Source organism: Squalius cephalus (assembly GCF_949319135.1).
Source record: "Squalius cephalus genome assembly, chromosome: 4".
In the NCBI taxonomy this organism is placed as follows: domain Eukaryota; kingdom Metazoa; phylum Chordata; class Actinopteri; order Cypriniformes; family Leuciscidae; genus Squalius; species Squalius cephalus.
In genome coordinates, this window is record NC_137125.1 from 49,804,274 (window position 1) to 49,823,124 (window position 18,851).

The window sequence follows — 18,851 nt, forward strand, 5'->3', positions numbered from 1 at the left end:
TGATTTAGCACATCAGTCAAAAGATTCTAGAGAGCTTATTCTCCGATCCGTTTGATCTCTTTCTCTTTATTATCTTTTTTGGAGAAATGGAGCAGCAGAGATAAATGATTTTGAGATGGGAAACATTATGTATATTTGAAATCCAGCAGAAAACTGATAAACAGTTTGATTTTCACAGCTTCAGTTTGGAAATTGGCTCTCAGGAAGAGTTTGTCTGTTAACTCTAACCCTACTTGCTGAGTTGTTAGAAGCTTGTTGATATAATGTGAGTAGTAAGATGGATGTGCTGTATAATATTGGTGTGTTTTGTGTTTGCTCTTTGCATATGTTTACGAATTGTACAGAACATTGGTCAACTACTCGTTGTTTTTAATTGTGCTTTATAAATAAATTGCCTTGTCTTGTTAATCAAATCAATTAAATGATGTTTAGGCTTCATATAGCCCTAATTGAAGGCCATATTGCTCATCCTAGCTTTACAATGAGATTCATTCAATATGTTTAGAACATTTTACAATTGCATTTTCTAAAGTGGTAAACTATTTCATACAGTGGGATCCAAAAGTCTAAAATTTATAATCTGAATTTTTTTATCTGGAGTGCGTTTCCCAAAAGCATCGTTAGTGCCCTGTGTTCAGTTAGCATGTGTATCTGTGGTCTTAAGCTTAGTGGAAACTTTCTGTCCCACAGTTCAGTTAATATTAGAGCAAACCTGAGCCAGTGTGTGTTTGCTACAGCTACTGAAATAACTGCAGAGGAAACCCCAAACTCCACACATACACAGTTTTCCTACACATTTGTTGATGGGATTAGCTTTTATTGGGTTTGTGGACGGCGTGCCAGGGTTGGCTGATATATTTAAGATGATGTTGTGGAGCTGTGTATGTGGCTGCCTGTTTAGGAAAATTGTTTATATATCCAAAAAGCTGTTTATGAGAATAGTGGTACTGGTTTTACTACCCCGTATCAGTGTTTTTCACCATTATCATCCTCATCATCTCTCTCTCTTCTCTGCAGACATTGATGAGTGTTTGGAGAACAATGGAGGTTGTGATCATTTCTGCCGGAACACGGTGGGCAGTTTTGAGTGCAGCTGTCAGAAAGGACACAAACTCCTGACCAACGAGCGCACCTGTCAAGGTGAGTCACTTTTCACACTGGGTGGAAATACAAATGAACATTTTAGATCTACATGGGTACGGAGCCCCGGCTGCACATGACATCCAGGAGAAAATATATCCTCCTGGGACCCAAGAATAGACTTTTGTCCACTGTAGTGGACATTATATTTTAGTGAATTTCTCTGACATCATACATGTCACATGACACAATCTGGGTGTCCTGTAAAGAGCACATTCAGGACTTTTCAGAGATACCAAATGTTTGGAGGTTTCACCATGAAAACAACTAGTCCTTGGTCTTTAAAAATGTCTGACATTAATTTAGTGATCAAATGTAGCATTCTTATGGAAATATGATAATATATTGTAATTATAATTTAAATTGGACTACTTTTCAAATTGTATTTCATAAAACAACATCTCAGGAAAATGTTAAGGGGTTTCAAATAAAAAAATGACTTTCTGTTACAGAACAGGGTGTTGATTTCAAACGTGTCCACTGTAGAGGACATCAGGACTTAAATCATGTTTATCAGGCATTTTGTGAGACACAACAAGTGAATATGGAAATAAATTATACATCAATATTCCTATGAAATATTAGATATTATTACTCCAATTAATGCCAATTATTACTCCAATTATTACACTTCTTTTTTCATTAAATGTTGCTCCAAGAACACATTAATGTGCAAATTAGATACAGTGTATAGATACATTGCATTGAATGGGAATATTAATTTATGGTCATTTTACCCACATATTGCATAAAGTAAAATGGTGTATCAATTCATTCTGTTATTTCTTTCATAACATAGTTGAGAATAATCTTTATACAAATTTTGGTTGAAAAAATCCTGAAACCCCAAAATTTATTGGTGATTGAAAAAAAAATCACATTGTTTTTGCCTATACATATAATTTCATGTCATTTTATTTTTTAAACAACTTAGTCTGGCGTCCACTACAGAGGACATAGCATAACGTATGAATAAAATATTATTTTTCAAAAATGTTTTTTTACCATTTGTTTATTGTGCTCTAAACAGTGTGATGACATGGAAAAAAACTAAATTCACAAAACTTTTTTTTTTCTCTGGGTCTCAGGAGGCTATAATGGCCATTAATTAAGAGTTTGTTCCCTCGTTTTACTAAATCAGAGTCACGTTGTAATAATTTGTTTCCCTGTTCCCTTGTTTTAGTTAACTAGGGTTTGTTTTACACAAAAGGATATGTTTAGGAAAATGTTCAGGCTGCACTGATACGTACAACAACCACTTCAAGCTCCAAAAATAACCATAAAATATCAAGTACCATAAATGAGTAAAAATTTATGACTGAACTGTAAATGTTTATTATGACTGTAAATATAGGTTTTTATTTAGTGAAAATCTTCCTCTCCACTCTCAGCTGTACATTTTTATTCATGCTTGCCAGCTACAGTTTGAAATTTTCTTTGAATAACGAACTGTTTATCGCACAAAGCTATTGTACGGCTTAAAAACCTCTTGACTTGTTTTTCAATGAAAAAGAGCCAAAACTTTCTGGAAGACCCCATCAATTTTGGGGTGAACTATTTTAAAGCCATTTGGGCGAGATGTGGATGTAGAAGCTATCTACACACACACACACACCGTCCCACACCTCTTCATTAAAAGCACCTCATGCACAGGCTGTTGTTTGGTTGGGATGCTGGCAAGCATTTGGCGTCGTATGAGGTGTGTGTGTGTTTAGTTGAGTTTACTGGAGGTGAATGGTGGCGGATTCCTATAAGCATGTCGGAGCACGAGTGGGAGTACAAACAGAAATTATTTTATTAAGCTAAACCAAAACACCACACCACCTTATTCCTGCTAATCAGTGTGTGGGGTGTGTATGTGTTTTTATTGAAGGGTGTGTTGTTGAAGCGCGATGTTGTGGATGTGCCAGCTGTGCTAAGATGATCCATCAGTCTTTCTGTCATTCTTGTCTCTTTTCCCCGCTATGTTTAGGTACATCTTTAATTTTTAATTATTTACTTTTCTATTCCCTTCATACCAGAAAATAGCTGCCTGTCAATTCTATGGGTGTGGCAAAGTGGGTGTAACAATAATATTAAAGGTAGGGTAGGCAATTTGTTTTAGAAATACTTTTGGTTATATTGGTTGAAACTCTCTTTACTTCCTTGTAGACAGACAATTTATGCGTTTCTATGTCTATGTCTTTAAGTTGTTTACGTTCATTATTTGTTATGCTATGTGCTTTGAGACGTGAGGTAGTTTAACGCTTTGCAGACTCTGCTCTGGCTGTGTGCGTTCATGTGTTTTGGAGGAGGCGTGGCTTTGGAGACGCTCTGAAAGGAGGGTGGGATCTCATGCTTTCAAAGCTAGCTTGCTATTGCTAGCCTCCCTGAAATTGCCTACCCTACCTTTAACTTAAGTATGTTTTGACTGCCATGATGCTGCATGACATGGATCTCTCTCTATGGTATCTCTGTCACCTATTTTTAGATGACAAAAGTCACTTAGAAAAGTAAAAGTCTCCTCAACATGATGCATGATTGAGGTATCACTCATGTCTGTAGCACAAAATGTGCTTTTTACGGTTTGGGATTTTAACAAACATACTAAAGACCTATAAACCTAAAGTAGGATCAATTGTATGCTTGTCGTAGAAAGCACCACTAATTACTCTGGTTGCAATTGTGGCTTTGAAAAACGTAACCAAAAATGAGTCTGTAACCCTTTACAGTGTCCTTGCTAGACATGTTACATATAGTTACTATAGTAATTACTATAAATTGTGCATAATTTGATTTAACTAACCCCAAACCGCACCCTAATCCAAACCCTAACCCTATAGTAAGTAGGGCCTACATGTAGTTAATTATTATTACTCAGTAGTACTTATAATGACACTGCACATGGACACCTTAAAATAAAGTGTAACCATGAGTCAAACATGCTGTTTTTTTTTTGTCTTTTAGGATGCTCATGATGAGTATCCAAGTTTCTGGTGAAATCACTATTGTGGGGTCCTTTTTACTGCAAGCCAGGAAATGATTATACACAATTGATTTGCGTTGATGGTGTTGTGCGTGTGTAAATGTGTGTGTTTGTCCTCTGCAGATATTGACGAGTGTTCCTTTGAGAGGACATGTGACCACACCTGCATCAACTACCCGGGAAGCTTTGAGTGTGTGTGTCACAAAGGTTACAGCCTCTATGGCCTCACACACTGTGGCGGTGAGTTCACAATCTCAATACCAGCCAATGGTTAAAAAAAAAAAAAAATTCATAATTTGATGGACAAACTGACATCTGTGTGTAACAGATATTGACGAGTGCAGCATTAGTAACGGGAGCTGTGAATATGGCTGTGTGAACACACCGGGCAGTTACGAGTGTGTGTGTCCTCCTGGACAAAAGCTCCACTGGAACAAGAAAGACTGTGTTGGTAAGTCCTCGTTTCATTCCCCGTCCCGAAATATCCCATAATGTTAGTCGTTTCCATGGTAACCGTACCTCGTTTGTCCCTCAGAGGCGGTAAAATGCCAAGCGAATGGGAAGCCGGCACCTCGTGCTCAGCTCAGCTGCACTAAGACAGGTGGAGGAGAGACGTGTTCACTGTCCTGTCCATCAAACGCCCTTTTCCTGGCGGGTTAGTTACCTTACTTTTTGGGATTTCTGTGGAAGACATTGAACAGCATGTTGTATTCTGTGTTGTTTGGATACATTCAGTGCAGTTTGATTTGTTTAAATTCAGTAATGTACAATATAAATTGTAAATCTGTTCACTTTCTTATACATCTGAAAGGAATATATTTATTTAGATCAAGCAGCACTCTGTGGTTATTGGCTCAAACAGTCTTTGCCCTCTGCTACCCTCTAGTGGCTCAAACCTTACATCACAATGCTTTGTTCAATCAAATCAAGAAGCTTGATGATGAAGAGGCTGATGGAATGAGGAAAAACTGGCCAGAAATGAGAAAACGCATGAAAATTAAGCTTTCAACAACTCACAGTCATATTAATACTGCTATAATGACGTTGAACATGCTAGAATTGTCATATCTGTTAGATAACCAAACAAACAATAAAGGGCAAGATACGTTCAATTGGCCTGACCAGAGGAATCACGTGAATGTGATATTTGACATTCTGTGAGAAAGTGACTAGAAAAGAATGTTGCGACGATATTTCATAAGTACATCTATCATCTCTGCGGACTGATTTGGTAAAGGTATTAAGGTGTTAGACGCCCAAAACTTGTCTCTGACAAATTTTATGCAAGGACCATCGGTTTAGAGGAATGTGCGTAAACATATTAATACCCAGAAGTAACTTTCAAACAAGTCCTGATTCACTAAACTTTGGTCCATTCCCACAGCTCTAACACAACGGCCACATTCTGACTCACTACGATCTAAAAATCATATATACAGTCTAGTATGCACTATAAGTAATTTTTTAAGTATTAAAAAAAATCAAAATCAAAAAATTTTATTAAATTACATTCTTTAGAAACTTTGAAGTTTTTATTATAGAAACTTTTTTTATAGAAAACTTGCAGTGCATGTACAACAGAAAGTAGTATGCATTATAAATATTAAATATAGTGAATTTTGTGAACAATTTGGCAATGCAGTGGTTGTACTACACAAAGAAGTACACGTTATAAAAGCTAATATGCACTATAAAGTCTAGTATGCACTACAATAATAAGTATGCACTAATCAGAAATGTGACCTAGTAGTATATAGTAGAATAAGTCAAATGAATAAAATCAAAATTTCATCTGTAAGTTAGATCAATGCGAATCTGAGTATATGAGTGTGTGTGTGTGTGTGTTTATGACTCTTGGATTCTCTGTACGTGTGTGTTAATGGTCTCCCCGGGTTCGAGCACTAAAGCTGTATAAAACCTCTTTTAATCCTGTTCACCCGCGGTCTGTAGCCGCACGCCAACAGAAATACTCAGCCTGCCATTGGACGATTTGTGGCAAGGCCGAAGTCAGGCCAATGACTCTCTAGACAACTTCACAGTGCTCTGTCATCCTGACAGCCAACCCTCTCAACTCACATACAGTACATCATACACACACACTACGAGACAATACTCAGGTGCATGCAGCACCTGGAACATCTGTTTAAAAGCTTTCTCTCTCTCTCTGTGTGTGTGTGTGTGTGTGTGTGTGTGTGTGTGTGTGTGTGTGTGTGTGTGTGTGTGTGTGTGTGTGTGTGTGTGTGTGTGTGTGTGATTTAGACTCTGAGAACAGTTACACTCTGAGCTGCGGGGTGCCTGTCCAGCCAGGTAAAGTTCCACTGAAGAAGAACGTCACTACATCCAGCAGTAGCTCCCTGCAAACCTGCACAGGTACTGCATCTTTTCTCTCAATAACTGAATTGTGGTTTATCTGCACTGAGACTCTCATAAACATGTATGTCCTACAGTCAAGTATGCACTACTAACAGTAGTCTATAATATGTATTAAAACAGCTAACATGCACTGTAAAATATAGTATGCAGTACAAAAAAATAAGTATTCACTACAAAATCTAGTGCATAAATCTAGTATGTACTTCATCTCCTCTCAGTCTTCAGTAGATCGAACACTTGCCTTTTCCTGTTTCCTTCCCATACCATCCATTTTCTCTTCTTTACTTTTCTTTCTCTCTTTTTTTTCTTTTGATTGTTTCCTTTCTTTTTCCATTTTCTTGTTTCTTTCCCATTCTTTCCAATTTCTCTTCTCATTCCTCTCATACGGAGCCTCATACGAAAAGTTTTGCGTTCCCCCAAGAAACTTTGTGTTCGCTTACAAAATGTTTTGTGTTCACCTGAGAAACTTTGCGTTCGGTCGCAAAAAAACACGCAAAAGTTTTGCGAGCGAACTCAAAAAGCATTGAAATATATTTTATCACCATGTCCCTTAATGTGCTCTGTACTCTCCTTTTCCTCTTCTTCTACTTCTTGTTTCTTTTCTTTCTTTTTTGTTCCCTTTACTTTTTCTGTTCTCCCTTTTCTGTTTTTCCCTTCCTTTCCAGATTTTCTGTTTCCTTTCTCTTTTTATTTTCATTTTTTCCTTTCCTTGTTTCCTGTTTCTACTTTTTGTTTTCTCCTTTCTTTTCTTTATCTGTTTTCTCCTTTGTCCTTTCCTTTTCCTGGTCTGTGTACCTTCTGGTAATTTAATTTTAGAAATTAGAAATAAAAAACAGTTCATTTTTGATTTTTCGTTTTTAAAAAACACACAAAACGAGACTTAAGAGTTTTTTAGTGTATTTGGTTCATGGGTATTGTGAGTGTATACAAATAAAAATAGGCCATTTACAGTGATGTTTTGAATGATGTCTTACTCTTATCTGACAGAGCATTTTAAGTCAGGAAACAATACAAGGGATCGCACCAGCACCTCCGCCGACCCGAGAAGGTGCTATTGTGCTTTAAACGAGATGTATATTGGCAAGAAATATATGCAACAGCCAAACAATGTGAAGAAACGTTATTGTAACTAATTTGCAAAGCAGTGCATCAGATGAACTTATTCTGCATGATGATACAGGCTGTTGAAGACAGGATGTGTTGAAAAGGGGTGTTTCAGGGCCGCCCACGCATGCGAAACAAATATTAAAGCATAATCAAATTTTTTACCCGTGAACAAAAATGTTTTAAAAAAATAGCTTAATTTTTCCGTTTCATAAAAAAAAAAAAAAAAAAAAAAAAAATCAAACCTTTTTTTTATTTCTCTTTATTCTCTTTAAAGGGATACTCCACTTTTTTTGGAAATAGGCTCATTTTACAACTCCCCCAGTGTTAAACAGTTGAGTTTTACCGTTTTCGAATCCATTCAGCCGATCTCCGGGTCCCACTTTTAGCATAGCTTAGCATAATGAATTGAACCGGACAAGACCATTAGCATCTCTCTCAAAAAAATGACCAAAGAGTTTCGATATTTTTCCTATTTAAAACTTGACTCTTCTGTAGTTACATCGTGTACTAAGACCGACGGAAAATGAAAAGTTGCGATTTTCTAGGCTGATATGGCTAGGAACTATACTCTCATTACTGCATAATAATCAAGAAACTTTGCTGCCGTACCATGGGTGCAGCAGGCGTAATGATATGACGCAGCGCCTGAAAATAGTCGACCCTATAGTCTACCGAGCTGGGGACATTCAATTCATTATGCTAAGCTGTGCTTAAAGTGGGACCCCCAGACCCGGAGATCGGCTGAATGGATTCGAAAACGGTAAAACTCAACTGTTTAACTCTGGGGGAGTTGTAAAATGAGCCTATTTCCAAAAAAAGTGGAGTATCCCTTTAAAGGCACACTATGCAGTTTCCGTTTTTGTCAAACAGCGCCCCCTGGAGTCGCTGTGGAGTGCTTGTATTGAACGTTACTGTCGTAAATACCACTCACGCAGAGCCGTTGTTTTCTTTTCCTTGACTCTTCCGACCGCGCTTTCTTCGTTTTCTTCGTCGACTCTGCCAAGATTCACGTCTGAAATGCGAGCTACTGTCTTCCATAGAGGCTGCTTCATATGTTGTTGATGTATGTGACATTGTGACGTAAAGCTAGTCGTGATTCTCGCGAGATTCGTCGGGGCGCCACCTCTCAAACCTGCATTGCTGGTTTTGCCAGTGGCGTCAGCCCCCCAACCATACCTGTCAACATTTGGTTTTCAAAATCCGGGAGATTTGTGCGGGGACCATTTGGCGGGAGCAAGAGGTAGGCTCATGCTGTTAAGTATACTGCGGGGACACCGCCTTCACCTGCCATGTCTATCGGCTCGCTTTCGCAACTGCGCAACTGGGTTATAGGTTGCCAGGTTGAGGTGACAAACGGGTTGAAATTGTATAAGGTGTGTGGATTGTGTGAATATAATGCATTTAAAGGGATAGTTCACTTTGAAATTAAATTTTGGTATGTTTTAGCTTACCTGAAGGGCATCCAAGATGTAGGTGTCTTTTTTTCCGCAGTAGTTTAAATTTTGATATTTTTAGGTCAAACCGTTCTTGTCTGTCAGTCCTATAATGCAGGTCTATGGTCACTATCTCAAAGAGCATGCACAGTGTCCAAATTAAACAATTCCCCATCGTAAGTACACATTGATGGCCTAAGACACGAAACGTGTTATAAGAGGTCAAGAGGTGTTATAAGAGGTCAAAACGATATAAATACTGTTCGTTTTCTCACACAAACCGCTCGTTTCGTGTCTTAGGCCATCAATGTGTACTTATGATGGGGAATTGTTTAATTTGGACGATGGGGAATTGTTTTAATTTGGACTCTCTCTGCTCTTTGAGACCGTGACCATAGACCTGCATGATATGACTGACAGACAAGAACGGTTTGACCTAAAAATATCAAAATTGAAACTACTGCGGAAAAAAAGACACCTACATCTTGGATGCCCTTTAGGTAAGCTAAAACATACCAAAATTTTATTTCAAAGTGAACTATCCCTTTAATACAAGATCTGGCAACTGGTCAACATTAGACAAACATATTGGTCCGATTATTCATAAAGGAGTTTGGGCAATGCAAATTACGGGAGAAATAACAAACCGGGAGGGGTCCGGGAGATAGAGCTAAAAAAACGGGAGAAACCCGGGAAAAACGGGAGTGTTGACAGGTATGCCCCAACCCCCCCACTTTGCTATCGGGATGATTCGCCCTACTACGAGTTCGTTTACCATCGAAATGACTTCGAAGCTGTTAAATTAAGGTACAAATCTTGCATAGTGTGCCTTTAAGGAAAATCGAATTACCAGAACGTACACGGACCTTTACTTTCCTTTCAGCATGAGTCTAGTATGTCCCACATCTCCTTTGGGTTGGCTCAGAGCAAGGACGCCTCTGGTTTTTTGGCCCCTTCAGCAGACTTCAGACAGGACAGCTGTAAACGAGTCATCTAGCGTGACATGTTCCACTCCATTACATCGCATGACAGACACTGGATCACTGCAAGGGCTCAAATACAGAGATCTGTGAGGAGAATTAGGACCGGTCCTATCATTCAACCCTGCCGAGGTCACAGACACGCTACTATTATCCCCAGTAGTCTCTCTTTCCCGGCTCTCAGAATTCGACATTCCCCATGTGGTTCCTTGTGTAGATTTTGGACAGCTAAGCAAGACTCAGACAGACAGACAGACTGCTTAGAAATACTCTCGCATACACACGCGCTGCTTCTTGTTTTGGACGGCGTACATAGGAATGCTGTGAACCTGAGTAAATGAGTCTGTGCTGGCTGCACATCTATGCTGACAGATTTGAAATACACAGACGGGATTCTACCACAGTGGCTCCTGAGGGCCTCTACACACGGGGCCCGGGGAGAACGAGCAAACAGACAGTTTGCTTGATTCACACATTCTGAAAAAAAAAACATCGCTAAACGGTTCACTACCAAACCCCCTGCTGTCGGGTCCAATACCGCCACACGCTCGATATGCTTTTACAAGACCAGCTGAAGTCCTCAACCGCAGTGTGTTCTCATTTCAACTCCTGACCCTTCGTCTCCCTTCATTCCCTCACTGACTTTGGACTTGTTGTGTTAAACTAGACACTCATATTTTTAATACTTTGGAATGGGCCGCTAAGCCCACAGGACAGATTTAGTGTGCTTGAATGTTGGATTTCAAAAAGGCCTCATATTTTGGTGTTTTCCATGATTATTATCCAAACTGTGCAAGTGAAAGTGAGACTTTGCCGATTTCCCGTCCATCAGAGATGCTGGCCCAGCCTGTGAAGCAGAAAGCACGGTTTAAGATCAAAGACGCCAAGTGCCACCTGAGACCCCGCAACAAGGAGAAACACCGGGACACGGGGAAGCAGAGCCTGCAGGGTGAGACACACACCAAACTCACCACATTTAAAAATATGTTTTCATTGAAGGATTCTCATTTCCTTGACCTTTTTCCTTCTCATTTGCCCTGTTTCCTGTTCCCTTTCCTGTTTCCTGTTTTTTTTTTCCCTTTTTCATCTTCTTCTGTTTCTAACTTCTTTCACATTTTCTTCTACTCCTCTTCTTTATTCTTTTCAATTTTCCCTTTTCATTTCTTGATTTATTTCTTTTTCTTTTCTCTCTTCTTGTTTCCTTTCCTTTCCTTTTCCCGTTCCTGTTTCATTTACATTTTCCTTTCTCTTCTTCTTTTTTTATCTTTTTTCTTTTACTTTTCAAATTTGTTCTTTTCTCTTCTAATTTTTTTTAAATATTTGTTCCTTTTGTTTACTGCTCCTTTTTTTCTCCTTTGTCCCGTTTCTTCCTCTACCTTTTCCTTCTCATTTCCATTTTTTCTTTCTCCTTTCCTTGTTTCTCTTTTCCTTTTCTCATGTTTTTTATTTCCCATTTCCCTTTACTCTTCTGTTTTTTATCTTTTTTTCCTATTTCCTTTTCCTTCTCCCTATCATTTTGCCTTCTTTTCCTTTTTCCTGTTTTGTTTACTTTTTCTCTTTTTTGACCTTTTCTTTCTCAACTCTTTTCTTTTCCATTTCCCATTTCCCATTTCTTCCTCGTTCCCATTTTCTTTTTACCTATTTTTCCTCTCTCCTGTTTCTTCTTTCCCTTATCCTTTCTTTCTGATTTCCTGTTTCATTTACTATTATCCTTTTCCTTATTCCCTTTAATTTTTCTTCCACTTTTACCTGTCCTTTCAGGAGCTGGTCAGTTACCTTGCACAGACGACTGTCAGGTGACTTTTGTGAATCTGAAGTGCGACTCTTCCAAAAAGCGCCGTCGTGGACGGAAGTCTCCATCAAAGGAAGTCTCCCACATCACAGCAGAGTTCGAGATGGAAATGAAAGAAGAGGAAGCCTCAGGTAACATTGCCTGCATGTGTGTACAGTAGTTCTCTCTTGTTAACTGTTGCGTTCCCATGTCAAGCCATCTGTGACTTCAGAGTGTAAATGTGATGTCTTTTGTCTTTATTTATGCGTCAGAATCATGTAACGTGGACTGTGTGCGTGAGAAGACCAAACAGAGGCTTCAGAATGCCATGCGCACACTAAGGAAGTCCATCAGTAAACAGCAGTTCTACATTCAGTTCTCCGGCACGGCGTACGAGGTGGCCCAGCGTGCCGTGCGACAGACAGAAGGAGATGAGACCTGCAGTATAGGACAGGTCCTCACTGACGGGAAGTGCGGTGAGTATTTTGGGATAAGGGTTTTGTTTTCTGATCTGGGGTTGAAGACTCTTTCATAAATCTTGTATCTGTGTGTTTGGGTGTGTTTCTGTGTGTTCGGGTGTCTCCCAGTCAGCTGCGGTGTGGGAACATTCTACAGTGGAGAACTGGAACAATGCATCATCTGTCCGCCAGGAACCTATCAGGACAGGGAGGGCCAGCTGTCCTGCGAGCCCTGCCCCAGCACCGAGGGACAGGGCATCGCGGGGGCCAAGAACGTCTCTGAGTGCGGAGGTGTGTGTGGATACACATTATCAAACACTCAATCAATGAATAGCTTTGTGATGGTAATGACACACCTATTGATTATTGGAGCTGATTAATGCAAGACCACGTTTTTTCAAATTAATCAATAGATTTTGAAATTCAGGGTCAAAACATCCCAGAATTGCTCATTATCATGCAAATGCAAGATTTCTTATGAAGGACTTAGCAAAGTCTGGATCAATTGGTAGCAGCTCGTTTTAACTATTTGAGCAGCTAAAAAGTATTTGACTGACAGCATACAAACACACCTCAATACTAAAACCTTTATTAGGTGATTCTATTATATTCATGGTAAAATGTCAAGACGAAATGTTCACAAATATCTGTGTCGCAGTGTCATGATGCTTGTTCAATTGACTTTGTGATTGAAGTGATTGGTCACTTTGGTTTTAGCCCCCTTTGTGGCATTTAAAAATATATATATATTCAAACAATCTCATGAGACATAACTGATGAACATCATGAGAAACTGAGAATCATGAGAAAGTTATTTTGCCAAATGCTCAGGTTGTGCATTTAAATACATTGGTAGTGAGTGGAAACAGGGGCTATGAAGCTCCAGAAATGACAAAAGCACCATTAAAGTAGTCTAGACAACTTGTTTTCTATTCTCAATAAGTCTTATAAAGCTATCTTGATAATCTTTATAAATTCCAGACTGGAAGTTACATTGTTTTTCTCTTTGGTTGAACTATCCCCTATTTTCATTTAAAATAACAATAACACAAATACACTACTGTTCAAAATAATTTTTCTTTAAAAGAAATTAATACTTTTATTCAGCATGAATGCATAACATTTTATTTCTGTTTTTAATTCTGTTCTTTTGAACCTTGTTCATCAAAGCGAATCAGCTTATTAGAATGAGTTCTGAAGGATCATGTGACACTGAAGACGGGAGTAATGATGCTGAATATTCAGCTTTGCATCACAGGAATAATTTACATTTAAAATATATTAACTTAGAAAGCAGTTATTTCATCTTGAATGGTAGTGCATAATCAAAATAATCTTGTTTTATTTGTTAAATGCTCCAAATACTGAAAATGTCATTCTCTGGTTGTAGGCCAGTGCCCTGCCGGTCAGTTCTCTGCTGATGGTTTCCGCCCGTGCCAGCCGTGCCCGCTGGGCACCTTCCAGCCTGAGCCGGGCCGTGTGCTGTGCTTCCCCTGTGGAGGAGGACTCTTGACTAAACACACGGCCAGCACGTCCTTTAGAGACTGTGAAGCCAAAGGTATGATGCAACACTGCAAAATAGGCACATTTCTTATGTCCATATTTACTTTGTATTTCCACTTCCCCATATTTCTAGTTCACTGTGCTCTTGGGCATCATTATAATGCCAGCACGCACCGGTGCATCCGTTGTCCGGCTGGAACTTACCAGTCTGAGTCCGGACAGAACTACTGCATCACCTGCCCTGGAAACACCACTACAGATTTTGACGGAGCTAACAATGTATCTCACTGCAAAAGTAAGGCAGATATATGCAAATCCATTCACAGATCCCATGATAAGCAGTGAATTCACGGGTTTGTCTGTTCTCATCCCTTGCAGATCAGCTATGTGGCGGTGAGCTGGGAGATTTCATGGGCTACATCGAATCTCCCAACTATCCCGGTGACTATCCATCTAATGTGGACTGTGTTTGGACCATTAACCCTCCGAACAAGAGGCGCATCCTTATTGTTGTACCAGAGATCTTCCTGCCCATTGAGGATGAGTGCGGGGATGTTCTGGTCATGAGGAAGAGTGGTATGGTATACCTGTCATTTTGGATGCTAGTTAATTATTGCAAGCAGGCATGCAAATTATTGAGCTCCTCTTCTCTCTTTTTAGCCCTGCCCACTTCCATTACAACTTATGAGACATGCCAAACCTATGAGCGACCAATCGCCTTCACCTCCCGTTCACGCAAGCTGTGGATCCAGTTCAAATCGAATGAGGGTAACAGTGGAAAGGGATTTCAGGTTCCGTATGTCACTTACGATGGTAAGTTACAGATACAGTCCAAACACAACCACATGTAGCCACACACATTCACAGACTACATTCGATGTAGCCCATGAAATCTCATTTTTGCTCACTGGATATTTTCGGACCATTCTCTATAAACCCTAGAGATGCTTGTGCATGAAAATCCTAGTAGATCAGCAGTTTCTGAAGTAATCAGACCAGCCCGTCTCGCACCAACAACCCTGCCACGTTCAAAGGCCTTTATTCCCCATTCTGATGCTCAGTTTGAACTTCAGCAGATCGTCTTGACCATGTGTGCCTAAATGCATTGAGCCATGTGATTGGCTGATTAGACATTTGCGTTAACAAGAAGTTGAACAAGTGTACCTAATAAAGTGGCCAGGCATTTAGACAGCAACTTTAAACATTCTATAAATTGGTAAAAGTTATTCGTGTACATAAATGTACTACATTTATTCGTGTACTACATTTATTAATATCAGTTTGTGTTTGTGTTTTTGCCATTATAGAAGACTACCAGCAACTTATAGAGGATATTGTTCGAGACGGTCGACTTTACGCCTCAGAAAACCACCAAGAGATATTAAAAGTGAGCATTTATTTAAGTAGCTGTCATCAGACATAACTTTATATTCCTCTTTTAATGGCACGTTTCTCTGTTTTCAGGATAAGAAGCTGATTAAAGCTCTGTTTGATGTGCTGGCCCACCCTCATAACTACTTTAAATACACCGTGCAGGAATCAAAGGAGATGTTTCCACGTTCCTTTATCAAGCTGCTACGCTCCAAAGTCTCCAGGTTTCTACGGCCGTATAAATAGAAACCCGAACATTTCTTCCACGACCCCGGCTCTATCCCCATCTCTCTTCCTGTCTTTTCTCCACTAGCTTCCCAGAAGGCCTAACTACTGCAAGAAGATAAAGACGTTTGGCCTTCTTCCTGTCTGAGATTTGTCCATTTGTCCCTTTTCGTCTTTGTATGTTTTTTGTTTGCTAATATTTATGTGCTTGATTTTGCAAAAGCCCTCTTTGGATGTTTGATATCTACAGTATATATTTGTAAGTGTGTGTGTGTGTGTGTGTGTGTGTGTGTGTGTGTGTGTGTGTGTGTGTGTGTGTGTGTGTGTGTGTGTGTGTGTGTGTGTGTGTGTGTGTGTGTGTGTGTGTGTGTGTGTGTGTGTGTGTGTGTAAACAAAATGATGTGCAAGCTTATGGCTTATTAGGACACATACAGACCAACACAGATATATATATTCTTGTTTGGAAAAGGTTATTTTCATGCCCCTGATGTGCACAAGGGGTTTTAATATCCTAGTGCACTTAAAGTAAGTGGTTACATAATGAGAAAGTAATCACTTTCTGTTCTGACCACAGAAAAAATTTAATACAAAGCCAGACAAGTGAAAGATAAACAGGATAAAAGACAAAAACTACCTGTCAGTATGAGAGTTAGAGTTACGTGTACGTTGTTTAACTAGTATTTGGAGCTTCAACTGCACTTGAATTTTATATTGTAGAGAATAAGGAAATATAAGTTGCTTTTTCGTTGTTGTTTTTGTTGTATAGAGATGTTTTACCTTGGTTGTAGAAACAAGAAATGTCCGTACTGCCCCTCTACAGGGATACAGAAAGATATTCTCACCTCTCCCTCTCCTGAAAACAAAACACACTTCATAATAATCTCAGTTTAATATCAGAAAAGTATTAATGTTGAAGTGCCATCTGGTTTTATTGGGTTTGTACCTCTTTGTCAGCTTGACAAGTATAAGATTAATTTCTATAAGATTACATGATGCAATGAGTTTGTCATTAACCTGCGATTTAGATGTTGAGAACATTTTGAGAAATTGTAAATATGGTGATCATTTTTTTTTTTTTTTTTTTTTTTTTTTTTGAGCTTGTTGTGTCATAAAACTCATGGAAATGGTGGAGAGTTTATTCAGAACAACAAAGAACTCCATTTTGGATTTAGAGACTTATTACATAGTTATATCATATCTATTACATAATAATTGCATATCACCTTTGTGCTGTGCACAAAGACACATATTTTGCTCTTGTTGTTGAACTGTGGATGAAGACTAGAGGCTGTTTGTTGAACTGATGTCATGCCTGAAGTATGTGAAAAATACCCATCGCAATTAAATCAAATCACACAACCACATACATCTAGATGAGCCATAAAGTCACTGAAATACAGATCATATTACCTGTCATTTTACAGTGTTCTGCGTTGTATTGCATATATTCCAGTTTGGGAGGGAGGGGCGGAGTGATCATTCTAAAGCTGCTTTGTTATATGAGCACTTATTAATGCTTGTATTTGTAATATCCACATATGTTGTAATATCCACATATGGACAGGGAAACACATTCGCTCATGCATCGAGCATAAATAATCATACATTCATGCATGTACACACAAATGCTGTAATACATATTATGCTAGCACAGTAATTTATGATTTGTGAGATAACCGCAGGTTGTAGTTGATCTTTTGTGTGTGTGCGTGTGTGTGTGTGTGGGGGGGTGTGTGTGTGTGTTAATCACATATTGTTGTCTCATTTGATTACTAAAACAAAGGCATGTGACTGTTTGAGGAACTGTTGCCATTAGCAAAGAAGAAGAATCACACAATTTTCACAGAATACACACACAAACACACACCTCGATGGCTTCACACACAGATTTAAGTACTTTTCCCCTCAGATGGAGAGAGTGACTCAAGACTGCTGCTGGTGTGATTTGTAAGCTTTATGAATACAGATGTGTAAATGATGTTCAAATGTTAGTGTTGTGTTTTTTTTTTGTTTTTTTTTTTGTTTTTGTTTTTAAGTTAATATTTACAGTAGAAGGAGACAATATGCTGGGGAAGGTCACAGTCTGACATCCACCATGGTGAATGACCACATTTCAGAAGAATAAACAATTCAGCAGTGTGAAATCAACCCCAGAAGGTGTGTAGAAGAGAATGGGAACTATTGTTAAGACCTCACATTATTAATAAATCATTCAAATCTCACGCTGTTTGTTGTGCTGTTGTCTTTCATTTAAAACAATTGTTGCTTATTCTAATTATTTATGTAGCCTATTAGTTAAATGCTTTTTTTTTTAATTAAAAATTTGCAAAATTAGAAAAAAACACCCTTATGTCAACTAACGCCATTTTGAATGATTTGTCGTCCTCTTGTGTTCATATTAATATAGGCCTATCATCAAAAATCATGCCGTTTTCTCCCCACAAAGGGGCAGTGTGGACCAAGATTTTTGCTTTTCAAAATATTTGAACTAATTTGAAAACTAAAAAGGTTGTTATTCATGTTTCAGAATTCAAATTTTAACTACCACACAGGTCTATGATATAGCCTACGTTTTAGTATATCTGTATGATTATGGTTTAAAATGGCACTACTACTTACTTTAATATGGCATGCAGATCAAGGTCAGACAAAAATACAACCTTTGATTAGACAGCACAGATATAGATAGCACTGGCATATATATAATATATATATAAAAAAATAAGCCATCCTCTGACTGAAATAACTGACCTGACGGATGGGGCTTGTTACGTGAATATTAATTACGTGACGTTTACCAGAGTAGACTCCTAACTGATTGGATGAAAGGGAGACATTGACTCAAGTGTATACAACAATGAAACGTCCAAAAGTAATTTTAAGTGTATACAAAAGTGCCCAACAAGGTTGTAACATTGATTAGCGTTATTATGTTGAAAGGAATATCGACTTGAATATTATAATGCTTTCCTCCCGAATGGCGGGGGGGTCTGTGGATACAATTCATCAACAACAAACGGGTCTACTCTGTTAGCAATAGTAAAAGGTTGGCTTATGATTATTAATGAAGTTACATGACTGAAGCTCCAAGCCATAGTATGATTCGCCAAGAGGAGGGGAGAAAGATCCAGAGCAGCGCGAGGGGGAGTGTCACACACACACACACACACACACACACACACACACACACACACACACACACGCTCGCATACCGGGGCACCACGCGACTCCAGTTCAAACAAACCAGCGCGAGCCTCTGCAAACAGGAGCCGCTGCGTTTTCACGCTCTTGCCGGTTATGTATTAGTCTTTACCTGCACATCTCCGAAAACACATTGGCGTTAGACTCTTGAGTTTGAAAAGGTAAGTATATTTCTGGTATGTAAATCAGCACCGCATATATTTTGAATATGCATGAATTAATATGTAGAAGAGAGTGCGCTGTTATTAATGATGCTCGTCTGTTTGGAAAGAAGAGACAGTTACCATAGATACAGTCAATTCTTGTGATTGATTTTTGGCACTG

The 18,851-nt window shown here is 38.9% G+C and overlaps 2 protein-coding genes across 3 annotated transcripts in view; both read left to right on the top strand.

The window, feature by feature from the left end:
• Nucleotides 1-17,547, top strand: part of scube1 (signal peptide, CUB domain, EGF-like 1) — a 67,785-nt gene extending 50,238 nt beyond the window's left edge. For both annotated transcript variants that reach the window (XM_079868624.1, XM_079868625.1), the window contains 15 exons: nucleotides 1,018-1,140; nucleotides 4,229-4,345; nucleotides 4,434-4,556; nucleotides 4,641-4,760; nucleotides 6,365-6,475; nucleotides 10,831-10,947; nucleotides 11,760-11,921; nucleotides 12,042-12,245; nucleotides 12,357-12,518; nucleotides 13,618-13,785; nucleotides 13,864-14,025; nucleotides 14,109-14,306; nucleotides 14,391-14,543; nucleotides 15,038-15,117; nucleotides 15,195-17,547. In XM_079868624.1, coding sequence (XP_079724750.1) covers nucleotides 1,018-1,140; nucleotides 4,229-4,345; nucleotides 4,434-4,556; nucleotides 4,641-4,760; nucleotides 6,365-6,475; nucleotides 10,831-10,947; nucleotides 11,760-11,921; nucleotides 12,042-12,245; nucleotides 12,357-12,518; nucleotides 13,618-13,785; nucleotides 13,864-14,025; nucleotides 14,109-14,306; nucleotides 14,391-14,543; nucleotides 15,038-15,117; nucleotides 15,195-15,347 — 2,153 coding nt within the window. In that variant the 3' untranslated portion in view covers nucleotides 15,348-17,547. The remainder of the gene's footprint in view (nucleotides 1-1,017; nucleotides 1,141-4,228; nucleotides 4,346-4,433; nucleotides 4,557-4,640; nucleotides 4,761-6,364; nucleotides 6,476-10,830; nucleotides 10,948-11,759; nucleotides 11,922-12,041; nucleotides 12,246-12,356; nucleotides 12,519-13,617; nucleotides 13,786-13,863; nucleotides 14,026-14,108; nucleotides 14,307-14,390; nucleotides 14,544-15,037; nucleotides 15,118-15,194) is intronic.
• Nucleotides 17,548-18,368: 821 nt separating this feature from the next.
• The window catches only part of mpped1 (metallophosphoesterase domain containing 1), a 35,194-nt gene continuing 34,711 nt past the window's right edge, over nucleotides 18,369-18,851 (top strand). The window contains exon 1 of the mRNA XM_079868645.1: nucleotides 18,369-18,688. The gene's annotated coding sequence lies outside the window, so the exon portion shown is untranslated. The remainder of the gene's footprint in view (nucleotides 18,689-18,851) is intronic.